At 40.5% G+C, this 19,786-nt stretch overlaps 1 protein-coding gene across 1 annotated transcript; it reads left to right on the top strand.

Annotated features, from left to right (window-relative positions):
• The first annotated feature begins 359 nt into the window (after positions 1-359).
• Positions 360-19,034, top strand: slc7a14b (solute carrier family 7 member 14b). The gene is made up of 9 exons (XM_072658333.1): positions 360-422; positions 7,931-7,996; positions 8,550-9,073; positions 11,549-11,785; positions 12,202-12,419; positions 12,544-12,690; positions 13,170-13,378; positions 14,999-15,849; positions 16,820-19,034. The coding sequence occupies exons 3-9, from the start codon at positions 8,794-8,796 to the stop codon at positions 17,158-17,160; spliced, it is 2,283 nt and encodes a 760-aa protein (XP_072514434.1). The 5' UTR covers positions 360-422; positions 7,931-7,996; positions 8,550-8,793; the 3' UTR covers positions 17,161-19,034.
• The last annotated feature ends 752 nt before the right edge of the window (positions 19,035-19,786 follow it).

Below are 19,786 nucleotides of genomic sequence, written 5' to 3'. Positions count from 1 at the left end.
TATTTGCTCAGAAGTGAATGACACTTAATTCTGAATATATAAAAGGGGCAGATTAAGTAGAGCTTACAGACACATCTACTGTCTTTTATTCTCTCAAAGTCCTGCTTTAAACCCTGCCCATAACCCAGGCAGGTCGAGGTCTTCTAGAGCTGGACACTGATGAATATGAATATGAATATGAATAAAAAAACAGAGCCGGACTACTTCGAAACATCCGCCGGAGCAGGGCTGACGTAAGCAGCTGCTGAATGGAGGAGCGCAGTGCTGAATAATTAATTTATCTCTGATCACATGGCAGAGCCGGTGAATTATTCACCGTCGTCTCCGCGCTGTGTCCCCCTGCTCCTCGCTGGAGGCTGGCCGTGACTGGACTGTTTCTGCTGGGGATGGAGCTCTGCTGACCACCGGGTAATCCTCCACGGGTAAGTTCTGCCTGTCTGCGAGCTGACAATTACTGCCCTTCTTAAAAAGTCGCTGTGAGACATTTCGGCTGCAGTCAGGTTCCAGTTCAAACAAGCTGACAAGTTGAACAAGACTAAACTGTGGTGCTTTTCTCCTTCTGTTAAACTCGATATTCCGTGAGCTGTAACCGCCTACCTGCCCTGGAGGATGCAGAGGCTGATCTCTCTCTCTCTCTCTCTCTCTCTCTCTCTCTCTCTCTCTCTCTGAGAAACTCTCTGTGGACTTGGAGCTGACTCGTCATCTTTATGAATATTTCATTTGGTAAAATCTGAATTTCTCCACAGCGCGAGATCCCTACAGAAACACAAACCGCGACGAATTGTGGGAAACTGAGTTCTTTAAAATACATGCTTTTCTAAAGCATATGGGAAACGAACCGGCTGTTATTTGTTGTAATTATGTGGGCTGTGTGACTGCACAGTGATGTAATCTAGGTTTAGCACTTCTGTTATTTTATTACATTTTATTTTATTGTTTGTGTCTAGGGCACGCCTGAATATTCCACCAATTACATTGTTGTGCAAAAAAAAAAAATCTAAATTTTTCCCTTTTTATTCCCTTTTTGACATTATTTGACTCTGGTATATTTTCTTTACATTGTAATGAACCAATAAAAAATGCTCCAAAATGACTTGGAATAAAAATCTTTTTACATGCATTGACTGCATTAAAAGTTACTATTTTCTCCCCCTATTCCTGTAAAGTTGTCATCCTGGAGATTTTTGTTTGACAGTGACAATGTAGTTGAATAATTTAACTGAGAAACTGAGGTTTAGGTTAACTCACTGATGTGTCTTTTTGCTCACTGTTAAGAAACAAAAGGCTTATTTGTAACATATGTTGTTGTAAAACTGTGAATGTGGCAAACTTCACAGTTCGTTGTGTAAACAGCATGTTTTAGCACTCCTAGCTTAGTGCTAATGCTTGCTAGATTCCTTACGTTGGAATCACTTTGACAGGAAGAGGCCGTACAGAATGACCAATCACAGCCTGCTGGGTTGGTGCAGTGCATAGGTGAAGGTGATTTGTAAAAAAAAAAATCCCATGGATATATTTTGGTCCAATAAGCTTGTTATTCTGTTCACTAATGCTGATTAGATTTTAGCAGGAAAAGCAAAACTTTGACTCCTGTTGAACAGAAGTGAGCATGTATGCACAGATGTCCGGATAGTCAGTTAGAAAAAGCAACTGCAAAACCCTGATAGCTGTCCAGCTTAGTCCAGCTTAACCAACAGTGGGTATCAGCCACTCTGTTTACGTGTGTGTGGAGCATCTGATACTGAGCCTAAATTAGAGCCAAGCAAGCAGTGATGCATTTTCAGATTTACACCATTTACTTATAACTGGAATTTAGGTGACATGCTTAAATGTGTATGTTATTTAATAGGTATGTTTTTTTATTCGTGCACTGCTGACAGGAGGCAGTATTCGCTGTCATTTATAGACACCAAGCGTTCTGGCCTGGATCCATTCCATCTTATCCATCAGCATTAGGTCCATGATCTAATTTTCCAGAAGCTCAGAGCGGAGGCTGACCGCAGGTCTGTTTCAGCACTGTCATTCTGAGAGTGTGCTCTGAGAAGGGCGATGCCATGGATTTTCTTTTCAGTCTGATCCGGAGTAATATGGCGATGCTGATGCGAGTCTTTTTATACGTAGAAAAATGGAAAGTCTTTAGGATTTCTACAGTGAAAATTCTAAACTCAGTCATACATGATTGATAACAGCCATAACAATAAAACAAGTAGTGAATAACATTGATCATCTCAAGGGGTGAATATAATGGGCAGCAAGTGAACAGTCGGTTCTTAAAGTGTAGGGAAATGAGTGACTTGGACAAGATCCAAATTCTAATATCTAGACAACCGGGTGCTCCTGGTATGCAGCGATTAGTACCTACCAAGAGTAGTCCACGGAAGGACAGGGTGATGGGTGCCTAAGGCTTATTAATGTGATCCATGGAGGCCACACCTCACAACTTGCAAGGCTTAAAGGATCTGTTACTAATGTCTTGGTGCCAGATACCACAGGTACACCTTCAGAGGTCTTCAGAGAGACCATATGCTGAACTGCTTCCACTATTGAGCAGTTTTGGTGACAAAAGGAGGGACCTACCCAATATTAGACAGGTGGTTTTAATGTTATGGCTGATCAGTGGATTTGTGATTGTTGTTTTCGCAATAGTCCTAAAGAACCCACTTTCAATATTCTTATAATTGATCAGGATTTTCTACTTATACAGGGCAGGCTGTTTAATGCGCTGTTCTGATTGGTGGTGAATAAATTGGTTAAGTAGTTTTGCTATAATAAATATTTATAAATATATATTTTTGCTTAGTTTCTAAATATAAGGCTGGATTGTATGAACCTATAAATGAATTCTACATTATGATTGATGTTTATGTACATTGTAGAGGTATTTTTTAAGTAAGGAAAGTGAGGGAAAGAGTGAGGGTTCCATACTATGGGTACTTTAACTAAATGGTCCAATCTAATTAGCTAATTATTATTAGTAAAAATGTAACTCTCAATATATAACTGGTGACTCAAGACATGATGGTTGTTAAATGAGTAAAAAATCTAATATTGTACCTGTCACTATATACTTGGATAATTCCTAGATGTATGTTAATCTCCTACACATCAGGTTGCAATTACAGGCCACTTGATTTGAAAAAAAAAAAAACCTTAAGGATCAGAAGAATCTATCCACTTGTTCCTAATGTGCACTGCTCTTCAGCAAAGCCTACATTATGTCTAAAGCATTAGTCTGTCTCAGTGTATTCATCCAACTGCACATTTTTCTCTTCTTGCACTTGGAAATCACCAAAAGCACCACTCCATCAGTCCTTATCCTCAAACATACTATTCTGTAACTCTCATGGGTGCCATAAGTAAGGCACCTAAAATTGCACATGAACGAGGCGAGATTGCACGTAAATATAGTGGCCAAGGTTTGATCCATGGCTCTCCCCCGCTCTGCCGTCCACTCCCCTGCTGAGGAATGGCCTCAGGGTGGTGCAGTGAAGCCTGTTGCTTTGGACTCACCTCCTCCACACTATCTGATGGATGGTCCATCCTTCAGCCCACCCCCTCCTGATGGCCCCCAGCTGTGACGTCAATGCTTTGTCTGCACATAAAGAGCAAATGCAATCAAATGTGCCTCATCAGTCAAGGTCTTTTGAATGAATCATCTCCACAAGCTGCCTATATGAACTGCTGCTAGTATCTGTGCACAACTCAAGGAGATATTTCTGATCTAGTCATGTTAATACATTGTCCTTTGGCCTTTGGTGGAATATCACTGTTATGTGAAAATGAACTGCATTCTTTTCAGTTTTCATTTCTTTATACCATTTGGATATGCCAGCGGTGCTGTATGTTTCATGATAAACAGACCAGTAAAAGTGTTTCAGATTTAATTGCATTAAAACCGTGTACACTAAAGCGATCATATCAAGAAAAACTAAAGGCTCACCTTATTATTAAAAGCATTTGATGGATAAAGTAGATTAGTTTTGTTAAAGGTTCAAAACCTCCCTTTCTTTCCAAACTCAATACTGTCCATACATGGAAACTAAGCTACAAAGTCAGACTGGTATTCACTGGTTTTGTGGTACCACGAAAGCCAAATTAGCATTTACACTACAAGTGCAACTGCACACACGGCTTGTCGCTGTAGAGACGTACTGAAGGTAGAATAGAATAGAATGTCTAGTAGAAAGCCCTTCCTGGACAGTAGAGACAGTTACTCCAACAAAAGCAGGATAAACTCCTCTACAATACCCTTAATTTCAGAAGAAACGATGGATGAACAGGTGTCCCAATACTTTTGTCCACATAGTGTATATTATTGGCGAGAAAATCAACATCAAATAATGCATATTTGCATATTTGCCTGATATACCTTCTGAACATTTGACCAGTTCAATTGGTTTCAAGATATTTTCACACAGGGCGAGGACCCTTCGTCTTCGTCGAGATGGCATAGACTCATAACGCCCAAATAGAAAACTAAAAGTGGTTCTTCTATGGCATCTCGAAGAAAAACACTCTTGACACGTGTTATTTGAGTGTTGTTTGAGTTTTTGCTCCTATTTTCCCAGTTCCTCTGAAATAATTCAGTCCATGGCTCAGTATAATTCAGACCTGCTACACTGTGCCAGTGAAATCGCAGGGCTTAATGAGAGTGTGGCCCAACAAGGAGCTGAGAAATGAGTGGGTCACTCGGTCAGATGCGAGAGGCTGATAAGTGTAATTACAATTTCTAAAAGGAAAATGACATGGGGCAGACACACTTGAGCCGAAGAGTCTGACTGTCGTATTCTCTATTCTATTCTATATTTTAATTTACACTCTTAAAAATAACAGTGCTAAAAAGGGTTCTTTGGAGCGATACTTTAGACAAGCCACTTGGTCTCACAAAGAACCTTCAATATATTTTTGGGCAGTGCCGCAAAAAAAACAAAAACATTTTTTGTGCCAAATGGTAGAACCTCTTGGTAGAACTTGGTAGAACTCTGCTATTCTCAAATAATAAAAACAGCAAGGTGTTTCAGATTTAGATGTAACTGTAATAAGGACTTTACAGCCAAGCCGAGAGCCTTTAGAAGCCTTTCTTTAAGAATGTAATGGTGTCTATGAGTAAAGCCCTGCTGCTTCTTGTGCCAGTCTCTTTTAAGCTGTCTACAGCGGAGATGTTGTCTGACTTTACCAGAGCAGAGCAGAGCAGTCCCGTTGTACTGGGAGTGGTAATTACAGGCAGGCAGAAGGGGCGTCTCACTCTGTCAGCCAAGCCGACAGGTCTGGAATCAGTCAGCTGCTGTAATTGGAACTTCTCTGAGTCAGCTGCAGGTGCATATTAGAGTGAGAGGGATGAAACATGGCGATGGTATCAGCGCAAAGGACCAAAGTGAAAGGAGATCTGTAGAGCTGAGTGAAGGAAACAGGACATTAATACATAGATGAGTTGTTTGATGTGTAACGTGGCTACACAAAATAGACAAAATACTATTGCTGTGATTGTATCAGCATTGCCTAGTAAGGCCCACCGAGATCTTCCTCTTTTTCTCCTGTCAGTCAGTTCAGCTCAAGGGTAGAAAATACTTGAGTAATTGTACTTAGCTACTGTAGAAAAGTTCTAGTTCTCTCAAGTACTAGTGCAGCTGAATACTTGTACTTTTACTTAGTGACTCAAATAATGTGCATTTTATTATTTACACCTTATCTAAACCTAACAAATCTTAAAAGCCATGTAATTTTCTTTGTTTTCTTGCCAATAGATCAAGTCATATTCAGTCATGCCTGCTCATATTATTGGATGGGAGGTCTAAATTCCCATCAATAGCTCACACACTGTACTTCAGTGTACTACAGTGATACAACTGAAATATGAGCTCTCTAGTTTGCTTCTAGTCCCACTGAAATGTTGATGTGTACCATAACCCAACAGCTATAGCACGCTTACAGAGCAAGCACACTATATTTCACAGCAAATGTGTCTCATTGCTTCGCATTTTATAAGTTATAAGCTTTGGTTGTCTATAATATAGCAAGTCCTGTTAGATGCCTTTTGGTCATTAGCATACCCAAACAAACAACCCAAAGGGGATTCCTCAACAATAGAGTGAGCATCACCTTTCCTGTAAGAGTTTTTTTATGACCACAAATGCTTAATCTAGTGTGTAATAACATTGCAATGCAATGACAGAAAATGCCAGACATGGCTACAAGTAAATCAGCTCATTTTAAGCCAACTCATATTTTGCTTACAACCTTTTAGTGGCTCTACAGGTCTTAGGTCCAGAGAAGTCCAACATTTAGATTTTTATTACCTGCTGAAAGTAAAGTAGAATGATGTGGATGCCCAATGTGAAACCTTATTCTGATGCATAATTCTCTTTAAATGGAGGTCTTAGCACCAGTAGCCCATTTAAATCAACCGTCCCTATCATTTAAATAAATGTAAATTAAAACTGCCTACAATTATGCACAATTTTATTTATGTTAAGGCCAGTACCTGCCATTCATTACTGCTTAACACACCACCACATCTCACACATTTACATTTATTTCTTAAACCATATACGTTTTACTTTTAAATGCTCAGTTCTCCTTAAAAAGGTATATTTGTGGCTCCATACTTCTTCTTTCATTACGAAGTAAATACAGATGTTTAGTGTTTGTCAGTGTTGCCTGTTACTGGCAGGATCCCGCTACCTCAGCTTTGCTCGGACTGTGATCGTGAAGCTGTCGTTGTCTTTATCTGCTCTCCATTCTGCCGGCCTGTGTGATGTTTCAGCCACAGTGATCACTTTGTCCCTGTCATTTGTATTTCAATACCCGCTAGACATTGCTGTCTAATCTAAAAGTCAAATGAGACGTCGCACCACAGCAGCATTTCACCTGAGTCAGTGTGTTGATACTTACAGAATCACTTATATTATCAGAATCACTTTCTCATATTAATAATTGAGATTTAACAGCACTTTTCAAATGCAAGGGATTCTAGATGTGAGTTGTATTGTAATAATAATGTAGGATTGTACAGCTTTCTCTAATATTACATAATTATTCTGGACATTAAATGTAATATATTAACATTTTATGTTTTATAATGTTCACAGCGGTGGAAACATATTTAAACATGTCATTGAAAAGCCTGCTACTTACAGTTACAGTGCTTTTCACATATATGCTATATGTGTATAGTAAACTCATGTAAATGAGGTCTGATTGGCTGTCCTTTAAGCATCCAGATTTATTTCTGTGCTGGGGCCAAAGTGGTGAAACAAACTTCCCCTGGGTGTTGGAACAGCAGAGCGGCTTGCTGTCTTCAAACATAGACTGAAGACCCACCTTTTTCCAAGTGTACTTGGGCGAAGTGTATGTGGAGTATTGTGAGCTCTACAGAGACTTTTGTATTTAGTAGTATCTAAGCTTAGAGGTATCTTTTTGAATGGGTATTTTCTGAGTTAACAGTGTAAGTCTCTTTGGATGAGAGCGTTCGCCAAATGCAGTGTAAATGTGCCTTATTTAAAAAGAACTCAACGCAATATAAATGGGTGGGGCTTATCTGTGGTAGGCTGAATAGGCAGAGATATGTAAATGAGAGACATGAGAAAAGCAGTCATTTAAAAATGGTCTATTTTTGTTAGTTAGTTTTCATATATGAAGAGTTTGGACTGCAGAGTGAATGGTACCTTTTCTTTGGAAATCCTTCTTTTTTCATAATATGGGCTCTTTCAATTAAATCAAATGGAATTGGACAAATCCACACAGTGACTGGATTGCAGTTGTATTTATTATTATATTATATTTTAAGTGCTTGAAAACAATTACACAGGACTGTTACCAGTACAAGTTAAACATACCCACTTGTAGACGAGCTATTCTGTTATACAGCAAATCTGTTTGAGCTTCTTTCCTCCTTTTGTTTTTACACACTCTTGGCATTTGTTTCAAGCAGCTTCATGAGGGGCCATCTGGGATGCTTTTCCAACAGGCTTGAAGAATCTCCGCATATTAATTGGAGGTGGGTTCAAAATGATACATGGGCATCAACTTTACTGTTTTACATTTGTCTTTGAAACAAGTCCCAAACAATTAAGCATAGGCTCTTAAAAATAGGTTCTTCAAGGGTTCTTTAGTAAAGGCATTGATAACTCTAAGAACCAATTGATTACTTAAATGATTCTTAGCCTGGTGAAATAGTTCTTCTTCACCCATTTAAAGGCTCTTCATATTCACATATCTTCTATTACAAATATGGTTCTTTATGGAACCGAAAGTCATTCTTCTTTGGCGTCTCTCAAAGAACCATTAGAGTGTGGCATCAAAAAATGTAATTAGTGTAATGAGCCAGAGAACTCCTTTCAGTACTATATAGAACCCTTTTACAAATAGGTAAAGTGGTTTAATTTTTTGACTGGCTGTGTAGTTTATTTTTCTGTCACTTATTAACTGATTCGGGGTTAATTTTTCCAATCAGTGCTGTCTTGGTCATCACTGATGTTTGTTCAGTTAAAATCCTGTGCATTAATTTGCAGTTTGTTAGTCCTCCTTCTCCTCTTTCTGCTTCCTTACAGGATCCCTGAGCAGTCGTGCTTCATGTACAGCACCATGCTGACCTAGGTGCTGGTGGATCCCCTCTGAGAGAGTGACGTAAGTGCAGAAGCAAAAAGTGGCCTTAAGATTAAGCCCTCAGGAGGGAGAACTTTAGAACAAGTGAGGTGGACAAATTTGAAACAGAAGGCAGTGCGGCAGCACATGAAGCGGTAACACCAAGCGGTAGCACAGTTCCTCACCTACTGAGTTTAAAAGGCCTCAAGGATGATGAGCTCCATTTTCGCTAAGTGGGAGACGTCCTGGTATGGCCTCCACTCCCGCGTGCTGCGGACCAAGCCGGTGGATTCCATGCAGGAAGGTGCAGCAGACCTGCATGGTACCAGGCTGGCTCAAGTGCTGACCACGGTGGACCTGGTCTCTTTGGGCGTGGGCAGCTGCGTGGGCACGGGCATGTATGTGGTGGCCGGGCTGGTTGCCAAGGAAATGGCAGGACCTGGGGTGATCATGTCCTTCATCATCGCTGCAGTGGCGTCCATTCTGTCAGGTTAGTTACATGCAAAATATCTTATGGACCTGTGAAGGGTCTGTATGCAAATGTTTGTGGACGCCCTTTCTAATGAATGCATTCAGTTATGTTAAGTTGCACACATTGCTGACATAGAAGGCTTATCTAGTCCCTGTAGAGAAGCGTTACCAATAGAAGGTTTTTTTTGGAGCAGCTGCACATGAGCCTAATGGCACCGCGTCTAATGCTAGGCATGGGCTAGCGGTTTATAAGGCCCTCCTATTGCATTGAACTGTGGAGCAGTGGAATTGTGCTTTCTGGAATGATGGTGCTTCATCCAATACTTAGATTAGTTGGAGAGTTGATGATGAGGTGGGGTGGTGATCATCCAACATCCTGACTTTACTAACGCTCGTCAATGAATGCAAACAGATCCTCACAGCAGTGCTCCAAAATCTACTAGAAAGTCTTCCCTGGACAGTAGAGACAGCTACTCCAATACCTTTGTCCATATAGTGTATAAACTTACATTTAAGACTGCGTGATTAGTCAAATTATTATCTATCAGCATTAAAACAGTTCTTTACCCACATGAAAGAACTTTCAGAGTTAAAGGTAAAGTTGATCTAGATCCTGATAGCCAGCTAAATTAATTTAGCTAGTGTTTGCTTCAATCCTGAGAGATGCCAATAGCCATCCACGCCCAGAAGTCCCAGACAGGATATCTGGACCCAATCTCTCTGGGTTGGTAGGCTCTCCCTCTCCCCCCATTGCTCAGCACTACGCTAGACAGTGTGAACGTCTGTTAGCTGATGTAATAGAACTGACAGTTAGCCACTTAGCTCTCCTCCAGGCATGTTCACCTGTCCAATAAAGTTTAGTAAGCGGCTGTTTGAAAAATTGGCTTCATGAGGCTTCATGAGACATTAAAGAATCACATGCTTCCTCTAAGGGGAGTCCTAGCTAATTGGAAAAGGAAATAAATGAATTAGAAACAAATTAGAAATTGGGGGAAAAGTGTTAACTCACTAAATTGCCCGACTATGGTCAAAATGTTCATTTTTTAAAATTATTTAAATGACTTTATGGTTACTGTAATAGTATATTACAAATAGACTTTATTTGGAGACGCTCTTGGTATTGACTCCATCAATTCCTATCACCTGAAATCGGTATCGGAGTTGAGTTCAGAAATTCTGGAATGGAAAAGCCCTAGTGACAAGTGATTTGTCCCTTGTAGTGAAACAAGCCATGTCGCCCCCATATGCTTCTTGTAGTGTACTGCAATTTGACATACGACTGCGTCTCTTATATATAAGGACATTATAGAGCTTTAAAGAGCTCTGTTGATTTTAAAACAACACATTTCTGTAATCAACGTATAGTTGCAGCCTCATGAAATTAGATATTAAGCTCATGACTATTACCAAATGATCCACATAATTCTCTTACTGTTAATGAGCAACACATCTAATTAAGTTTGATAACTAATTAATAAGCGTATAGTCCAATGGGTTAAAGCCTTTTTTCTCTTTGCATTTCAACCATGTTTGTTTACTGTGTTGTGTGAGATGTGTCTGACACAGCCATAATGACTTCTAATTTGTCCATTGCTTCTTTTCCAGTCGTTATTACACCCTGCTGTGGTGTGAGCGTTTGTGAGTGTGTGTGAGGCAACCCAGGGGGAGCACCTGTCTGTGATTATTGGCTATTCAGAGTGCTTTTATCACTTTATCTGATCCAGACACTCACTTGTCATTCTGAAAGGGTTTCCTCTGCCTCTTATTTTAGTCTGTATTGATTAGATGTTCTTCTGTTTATGTTTAATAAACACACAAACAAATGGAATGGTGTCTTCTATTTTTTATCATTTGTTGGTTGATTTTTTTTCTTTTCTCCCAATTTGATACCACCAATTAACCCCCCATTCATAACTCCCCCTAGCCCTAGCAGTTCTCCTAAAACTAGGTGCGTAAGGACTTAATACACATCTCCTTCAGTGCATGTAAAGCCAACCACCATCTCTTCAGCTTCACTGCACCAGCTAATAGAGGCCTGTGTCAGCCAGTTGTACTTTCTTGGACAACTAGGCCATAATGGTAGCGCATTTTTAAAAAATAACAAATAATAACAAAAAAACATAACAGCCTTGCAATCGTAAGAAGTAATCACATGATTCTTTGTCTTTTAATGAGGGTTCTGTTTCTCTCAGCTTGTCCTGAAATGCATGTGTAGAGTGGGTTGTTTAATGGTGGCTCAAAGCAGGTATTGTAATAAATACCTATTCTCACATACTACTGCTTGAAGTGTTTCAGTCCTGTAAAAATGCAAGTTACCGTTCAGTATCGTTCTGTCATTGTATGTCATTTCATACTGGAGAGACCAGTAGGAGAATTTATACATTATCAGTTCATCAAAATGTTTTTTTAACAAGATGTTAGATTGAGTATTCATGGCAGTCCTAATCAGTCTTAGGATTCAAGGGGTTAAATGCTTAATATGTGTTTTTCTCAGGAGTGTGTTATGCTGAGTTTGGGGTGCGAGTGCCAAAGACCACCGGCTCAGCCTACACCTACAGCTATGTGACAGTGGGTGAGTTTGTTGCATTCTTCATCGGGTGGAATCTCATTCTGGAGTACCTGATCGGTACAGCAGCCGGGGCCAGCGCTCTCAGCAGCATGTTCGACTCCTTGGCCAATCACACCATCAGCAGATACATGATCAACCACCTCGGCACTCTTAATGGCCTGGGTGAGTGAACCTGACATATGTTCTGCTAAACTGAAAGCAGTGTATTCTCCACACAGGGTAACCTAATATACTGTTATTAAACATATTGATATCTGATCTGTAAATTGTCACTGCATAACAAGGGTCGCTATTAAGAATGGTGATGTTTCTGAATGTGTGTGAATAGAAGGCAAATGTAGTTGTGCAACACACTGTGTAATAAAGTGTGTAATTACACAAAAAGAGAACATTAAATCAACATACTGTAATTATCTAAAAATTAGATAAAAATTATTTCTCAATCCTCACTCATTCATTAAGGCCATTAAGGATGTATAACATATAGCATAGAAGTTGTGTTTACATGTAATGATCATATTGAGTCATTTATGTAGTGGGGTAATTATATCCGTACAGTGATTGACTGCTTTGCTTAGGTAAAGGAGAGGAGTCGTATCCTGACCTGCTGGCTCTGCTCATTGCTGTGGTGGTGACGGTGATTGTAGCATTAGGGGTGAAGAACTCAGTGAGCTTCAACAACGCGCTAAACATCATCAACCTGGTGGTGTGGGTGTTCATGGTGATCGCAGGCCTCTTCTTTCTCTCTGGAGCCAACTGGGAGGATGGCAGGTTCCTGCCTTACGGGTGGTCAGGGGTAAGAGTGCTTTTTTATGATTAGGTATGAATTAGGTATCAATTAAGAAGCTATTCAAGCAATTCTTACTGAAAATAGATGATGAAGCCAGTAACAGGGCAGGCGTGTCTGTTGTTTTTTGCAGGTGATGCAGGGGGCTGCCACTTGTTTCTATGCCTTCATCGGCTTTGATATAATTGCCACCACAGGAGAAGAGGCCAAAAGTCCTAACACCTCCATCCCCTACGCCATCACTGCCTCGCTCGTCACCTGCCTTACTGCCTACGTCTCTGTTAGTAGCCCACTGCACTCACATACTGTACATCCTCATTCCAGACATTATCACCTTCGTCTGTTGTTTATTCTTAGTATGTGACACTCTCTTCCATTGATTCATAAAGGCAGCATAAAGCAGAGCTTTTAGTCTATTAGTCAGTGTCCACATGCATGCCAGAAATGTGAGGTTTTATTCATCTGCACAACCTTCAGCGTTTTTTCTTTTTTCCTCAATTACCAATCTGCAAGCGTCTTTTACTTCAGTGCACACAATGAATAAGATGCGTCTTAAGAAATATTTCTCTCGCTTTAGTTATTAAAGAGTATGTTTCTGTATTTTTCAGTGTTAAAAGTGTAATCATGGTTCATACCACCAAAGACAAACTGTAGAGAGGCCCTGAGAGAAGCTTGAAATGATCTGTTTGCTTTTCACTCTGGCTTAGTGGACGTTTGATCATCAGTGCCACAAAAATGACACACAATAAATTGTTGTAGGTCAGCGTGATCCTCACCCTGATGGTGCCCTATAACCTGATTGACGGAGATGCTCCTCTGATGGAGATGTTTGCCGTGCATGGCTTCCTGGCAGGGAAGTACATAGTAGCCGTGGGGGCAATTGCTGGACTTACGGTCAGTTTGCTTGGCTCCCTCTTTCCTATGCCCAGAGTCATCTATGCCATGGCAGGTGATGGTCTGCTTTTTAGGTGAGTGAGTTCTTTTAATGTGTCTGCCTGTATATACAGTATATGTGTGCTGTCTAGGGCTGGTCAGTGTGATGAAAGGTATTGTTATTTGAGTATATTGTGGATGTAGTCAGTACTTCTAGAACACTGACCTACTGCATGTTTCATTAAAAGGACTGTTTACACATTGCATCAATCACTTTGGGATTTCACACATTGTGATGGGTTTACAGTTAAATTACTCAAACTTATTCAGAGATGGTGAGATGGATCTTAAACCAATTCAACACAATCTTAAACTAAATGTGTTTTGCTTTAACATATTAAGTTGAAAGTCGACATCACATGTGAAATAGTGCTGCAGAAACCTTTTGGTCACATGGGGGACACAAGTATTTTGACTTTTTATTTTTTCGATACCCCTAATATTGTAGGTAAAAAGCTTGGAATCAATTAATTCCTGTATTAAACAGCACAGTGTAAACGTTAGCATGCAATGTGTTATCACACACACAAAAATGTAGACACATTGTCCGTGTCCCATGCACCATGATTTCATGATCCAGTTATTCCAGATCCAAAGGTGAGAATAATGAGAGATAAAGGATACAGAGAGAAAAAAAAAACAAATGTCTATGTCACTCTCTCTACACGAGGCACCAAGAGGGAGAGAGAGGAGAGAACAAAGGAGGAGGGGGGGCAAGGAGGGCAAACAAGACTACAGTTACTATAAGAATACTCCTAAACCAACAACAGTTCCCACAATAGCATGCAAATGGCTATCCAGTGGCTCACAATTTAAGGTTCCTGAGTGGCACACGTTATTGTATAATTATCATATTTACCCTAATAGTGCGTACCACGTATTTTCCATGAGACTGTGTGCACTCAACCATGCCCCCCTTCGGTACGAATGCCGTTACGCCCCTAGATGTTACTGTGTTTCTCCACCTGTGACATCATCAACATAATAGACATTTTAAAGACAAGTTTGGACTTTTAAATGACCTGTTTAATATGACCAAGAGTCTGAGCTAACAAGGTAAAAACATTTTGATGTCATCTTCATGTAGATTAAAATAAACCTAGTATATCTCATATTTGAAGTGGTAAGATGTTCTCAGGGCTAGTGTTGAGACAGGATTATACAAAGAAAACTACAGCATGTATCGTTTATTATTTAATTCATTATTTTTGTGCCCTGTGTTTTGTCAATAATATAAAATGAATGTAGCTGCAACTGCAGTATAACATTATGCTAATATATTTGTCCTTCACAGGTTTCAAATCATTAGTGGGGCACTAAAAGCTGTAAACATGTGTTTGGAATAATGACTAGAGATTATGTTTAAATGACTGAGAAAGCCGTAGAGAGAGAGAATAAAGTTATAATAAAATTATTATTCAGAATTCCTCATATTACTCAAATTTGACAACCTTACACAAAATAAATGTAAATAAACAATTATATTGATATGTATATATATTTATATGGTTTAAACCTATTGTGTATATTATTATTTGCACAAGTGATTCAAACTTTTGAATGGCAGTGTATCTGTATGCTGTGTGTGTCTCTGCACGAATGCAGTGTGAGCTGAAAGTGTTTAGCCACTGAAAAAGCACTTGTGTGTGTATCAGGTTCCTCTCCCACGTGAGTCCGTACACTGAGACGCCGGTGGTAGCATGTGCCGTCTCGGGTTTCCTGGCTGCTCTACTGGCCTTGCTGGTCAGCCTAAGGGACTTGATTGAGATGATGTCCATCGGGACATTGCTGGCCTACACACTGGTGTCTGTGTGTGTCCTGCTGCTCCGCTATCAGCCCGAGGGAGATGGCTTCACCAGCGTCACCCCAGAGGATGCAGAGACCTGTAAGAGCAAAGAGGGTGTGCTGGCAGAGTGCGAGAGGGATGCTTACTCACCAGCGAGTGAGGGAGAGGCCTGGGGGACCAAGAATCACCCTTCACAAAGAGACGATGAGATGCTGATCAGCAAGTCCGACTCTGGGGGCTACCAGTCAGACAGCTCGGGATATGGGGTCAGTGAAAAAGGTGTGGACTCTGAGTCTTCTGACAATGTGCTAACCTCACTACTGAAAAGGATTCTGGGCACCAACTACTACACCCTGCGAACGCGTCTGGGACTGCCTGAATCGGGTGCCCAGCCCACACCTGCGACGGGACGGACCGTCACTACCTGCGTCATCTTTCTTTTCGTCCTGACGTTCTTGCTTTGGATACTCGTCATATACGGCCTGGACCGAGTCTCTGGGGGTGCCCGCTGGGTGCTGGTCCCACTTGTCATAACCATCGTCGTCCTAATGGCAGCCATGCTTATCATCATTCTACGGCAGCCAGAAAGCCCCAAAAAGCTGCCCTATATGGCTCCGTGTGTACCCTTTGTGCCTACTGCTGCCATTGTTGTGAACATCTACCTGATGCTCAAACTGTCCAGCATCACATGGATTCGCTTTGCTGTGTGGTGCTCTGTAGGTACGACAGCTCACTCAACACAATGGTTCAAAATCAAATTTACAACAAATTTACACAATCTCACCCGTATGCAGCAACTTTTTCTAAAAGATGGTGTCCAAGAAGATGTGCATGTCTGTAGTTTAATATTTTTTTTTATTTATTTGGTGAATTTAACATAGGACATAAACAATAGGACACAATAGGACATAATTGTGCTATACCTTTATACATTACATATTTTATGCATATTTATTTGCCAAATATACAACAATTTAATTGAATATATATATAGTAATATATAGCATTATGAAATCATAAATTGTAGAGGATTTGTCCACAAACACGTAACATAAGTTTAAAGCTCCATGTTAACGTTTTGCAAACTGCGTGCCTCTTCCCCAAACCATTGGTTTAAAGGTATAATTTTCCACCTGTCATCTGCATGATCCTTCAGTTAAGACCTATTTGGTGTCCACTTTCTGGAGCTACACGACTAATGTTGCTAACAAGCACTAGAAGTCAATAGTCACCTACAATCTTATCCCTCAATACATGCCTGCACACTTCTCCATACTCGCTCAAATCACGTCCAGGTCTTTATTGAGATTGTGTAGACTTGTCAGTGTGGTTTAGAGTGCAGTTTGACTTTTTAGACAACAGGTGTCATGCCAAATTCTGACCCCTCTTTGTGCGCACGCATGTTATGCAGGCATAGAAACTTAAGACAGGATTCTTTGCTTGGCCTAAAGTGCTTACCTGTCTGTTTTGTGAGCAAATTGAGAGACGTTTGTGGGCATATATACATGAAAAAGACTCTTGACGTCTAGTGTTAGCAACATTGCAGACTTGCAGTTCCAGTGCTTAACTAAAGATGCAGAATCTGACCATCAAACATGTGTTGTTATCTAAAAACAGAAAATCACCATAGGTTGGCATTGACCTGTAATGAGCATCTGCAGTTTTTGTCTTATCTTCTCTTCTTGCACAGGTCTGATGATCTACTTTGGGTATGGCATGTGGAACAGCTCTCTGGAGCTGAATGCTCGTGAGGAGGAGGCCCACGCCAGCTCCTACCAGAGATATGACACAGGGGTGGACGAAAGCTTCACGGTCGACGATGACCTCCAGCGGCAGGAGGAGGACGGAGAAGAGGGCCGGTACCAAGGCTGGGCCGCCGAGGCTAGAGGCTATCAGTACCAGAACCAGTACCAGCAGCAAGCCGACGAACACTCAACATCCTCAAACAGTCACAAATCCAGAGGCAGAGGCAGGACGAAGAAGGGCTTTGAGGAGCTGGTCAACGATGACTCTGAATACTCACCTGAGTGACGACCGCACAAGGGATTACGCCTCACAGGCAACAAGTGTTTGTTGGGTCTCACAGCTTTTTCTTATGCCTGACAAAGTTTTTATTTGGTTTTCAATGCTGTATTTGTATTTGCTAGAAATGTGCACTAGATATTTATAGCACTGTGAGAGCTGGATTGGTTTTACTGGAGGAGGTTGTGTAATGTATTTTGGGATCGGATATTTTACCTGGCTTTGCTGATATTGAAGGTTATACATTCTGTAGGAGGTAATTCATACCTTTTTACTGCCTGTCCAAACACTGGATTAAATTCAAAAGAGCGCAATGAAAATCACCTGAAGGGTCCGCAGCCTACATTTTTCGTGTATTTTATTTAGCATTTTCGTAAGGTCCACTTATGCCATCTGCGTCGGTTTATTTATCAAAAACCTCTTTCCCCATCCCTTTGCTGTAAGGCTGTTTTTGTTACTGGGCTTTTAACATTGGTATATGTAAACAACATATGTTCTGACTGGCTTCCCTGTATCCTGTGATCTCATGAAATTCGTACATATATACTAAAGGTGTACCACCCGAAATTCATCACATTTCGTACATATTTTAGGATTTACAGCTCCCGTCCACTGGAGGTGCTGTTTCATCAAATGTACACAGCCTCGAAAAAGGAAGTGAATAAGATAAGTGTCACTACAACTACATTCATGCTGCTTTTCTCCATTATGGAGCTTCAAATTCTAAAAACATAATGAATGGATGGAAACTCCTGCAGAAATGGTACAATTTTCACATTCTGCTATGGTTAAGTTCATTTTTAGGGATTGGGGAATGGTTCAGGTGAGGTTTGGTTTGTTTTTAAGTTCAGGTAATAACATTTCACTGGTTGCTTTGAAATATTCTTTGTTTTAACGAATTCTGCATGTCTGGGTTGCGTCAGTAATTCGTGTATGATGTTTGGTACACATTATACAAATCCTGACATGGTCTTTTAGTCATGTACGTACATTCCTCTTGAGACCAGGCTGAAACACTCATAACTCGTAACTTCAGCATGAATGGGCGGGGCTAAATGACTGTAGGCTGAATAGGCTGGTTCTTGTTACATCCCAAAAACAGCAAATTTACACCTTAGTTTCCATATATGGACAGAGGACTAAACAGCCCATTGGTAAATGATGATATACTGTTTAAAACATATTTTTTAAAGCAAATGAAATTTCAGTTTTTTTCACTATATGAGCCCTTTAAATGATAACGGTACCTCCTCAAGTAAAACTAATCCAGCCCAAATAGGGCTTGTGATGATGGTGGTCTCTGTATTTTCAGATGGAACTAAGAGCAACTGTGTGCTAGTCTGAGAGCGTCTGCACAGGAGACAAGGCTGCTCTCCAGACTTGTTTGATTGAGCTTTCAATAGTGCCTTCCAGTTTCCCAGTGAGAGTGAGCTATTCCGATGTCATGGATGGTCTCAGTCAGCATGACACTCTAACAAGAGTGTGTGTCTGTACGTGTGTCTTTGTGTGTGTGTGTGTGTGTGTGCTACAATTCGTCTATACATTCCACGCATGCTTTGATTCTTTCTTATTTTACATAAAAGAATTTGCAATTGAAGATAAGAGGTTGTTAAAAGGTCCAGCGAGTGGTGTACGATCAACATTCATAAGGCTGTCTTGACTTAAAAGGTCAGTGTACAGAAATATTATGACTGGCATTTGCTGAGTACATAATACATGCCTTCTCCAAATATCACACAACATTGATATCAAGTTATTTCTGTGGTGGTTTGCTGAATATTTTACTCGTGTACCCCCCCTCCCCCCCCACTGTTCAAACGTGTATGAAAACATTTCTGTTTCGTCACTATATATCAGCTACGCACATGAAATCACCCTGACTACAAATACACAGTGTGTAAATACACTTAGGTCCAGAGTGCTTTTTGTTGAACACTGTTTAAAATAAAATCTGATAAAAATCAGTGTATTTCAGTTACATTTTTGTGCGTTTTTAATGTCATAGAAAAAAATTGAATTGAATTGAATTGAATTTAGTGTGGTTGGTGTGGCGCAATAGATAACACCACTACCAGCCAGTAAGCTACCACACCAATTGGGTGACTGGGGTTCGATGTGCTACACCAATAAGGGTCCTTAAGCCCACCTCTGTGATACAAGTAACCTCGTAAGTCTCTCTGGATAAGAGTATCAGCTGAATGCCATAACTGTAAACCTAAGTGTAATGTCTGGGAAATAATGTATCACACATTCCTAACAAACTAGAGGGCCAAATTAGAGGGAATTCTCAATACGAAGTACTCCAAGTTTAGACTGGTGTACTCGGTAGAACTGACTTGGCTTGTTCAACTTGAGTACAGGAGGTCTTAGTACTGTAGTTCTGCAATTGGAATAGCATTGTGGTGTGTAAGGCATTCTGGGATATCTAGGGCACTTGGACTGTTCTTGGCAGGATGGGAACTTGTGAATGGAACAGTACTTGTGCTGCAGCTGATGTTTCACAAGTCCACAGGACCACAAGTACAGGTGAAAATGCGGATTGAGAATCAGCCCACATTCTTCTCTTTTTAAATAGTCTGGGGAGAACCCCAAGATGAAGACTTCATGAAAGAGAGAGAGAGCATATGAGAGAGCA

Source organism: Salminus brasiliensis, chromosome 1 (genome assembly GCF_030463535.1).
Source record: "Salminus brasiliensis chromosome 1, fSalBra1.hap2, whole genome shotgun sequence".
Taxonomy (NCBI): Eukaryota; Metazoa; Chordata; class Actinopteri; order Characiformes; family Bryconidae; genus Salminus; species Salminus brasiliensis.
The sequence above is the reverse complement of the archived record's forward strand: the minus strand, read 5'-3'. Positions and strand labels throughout refer to the sequence as shown.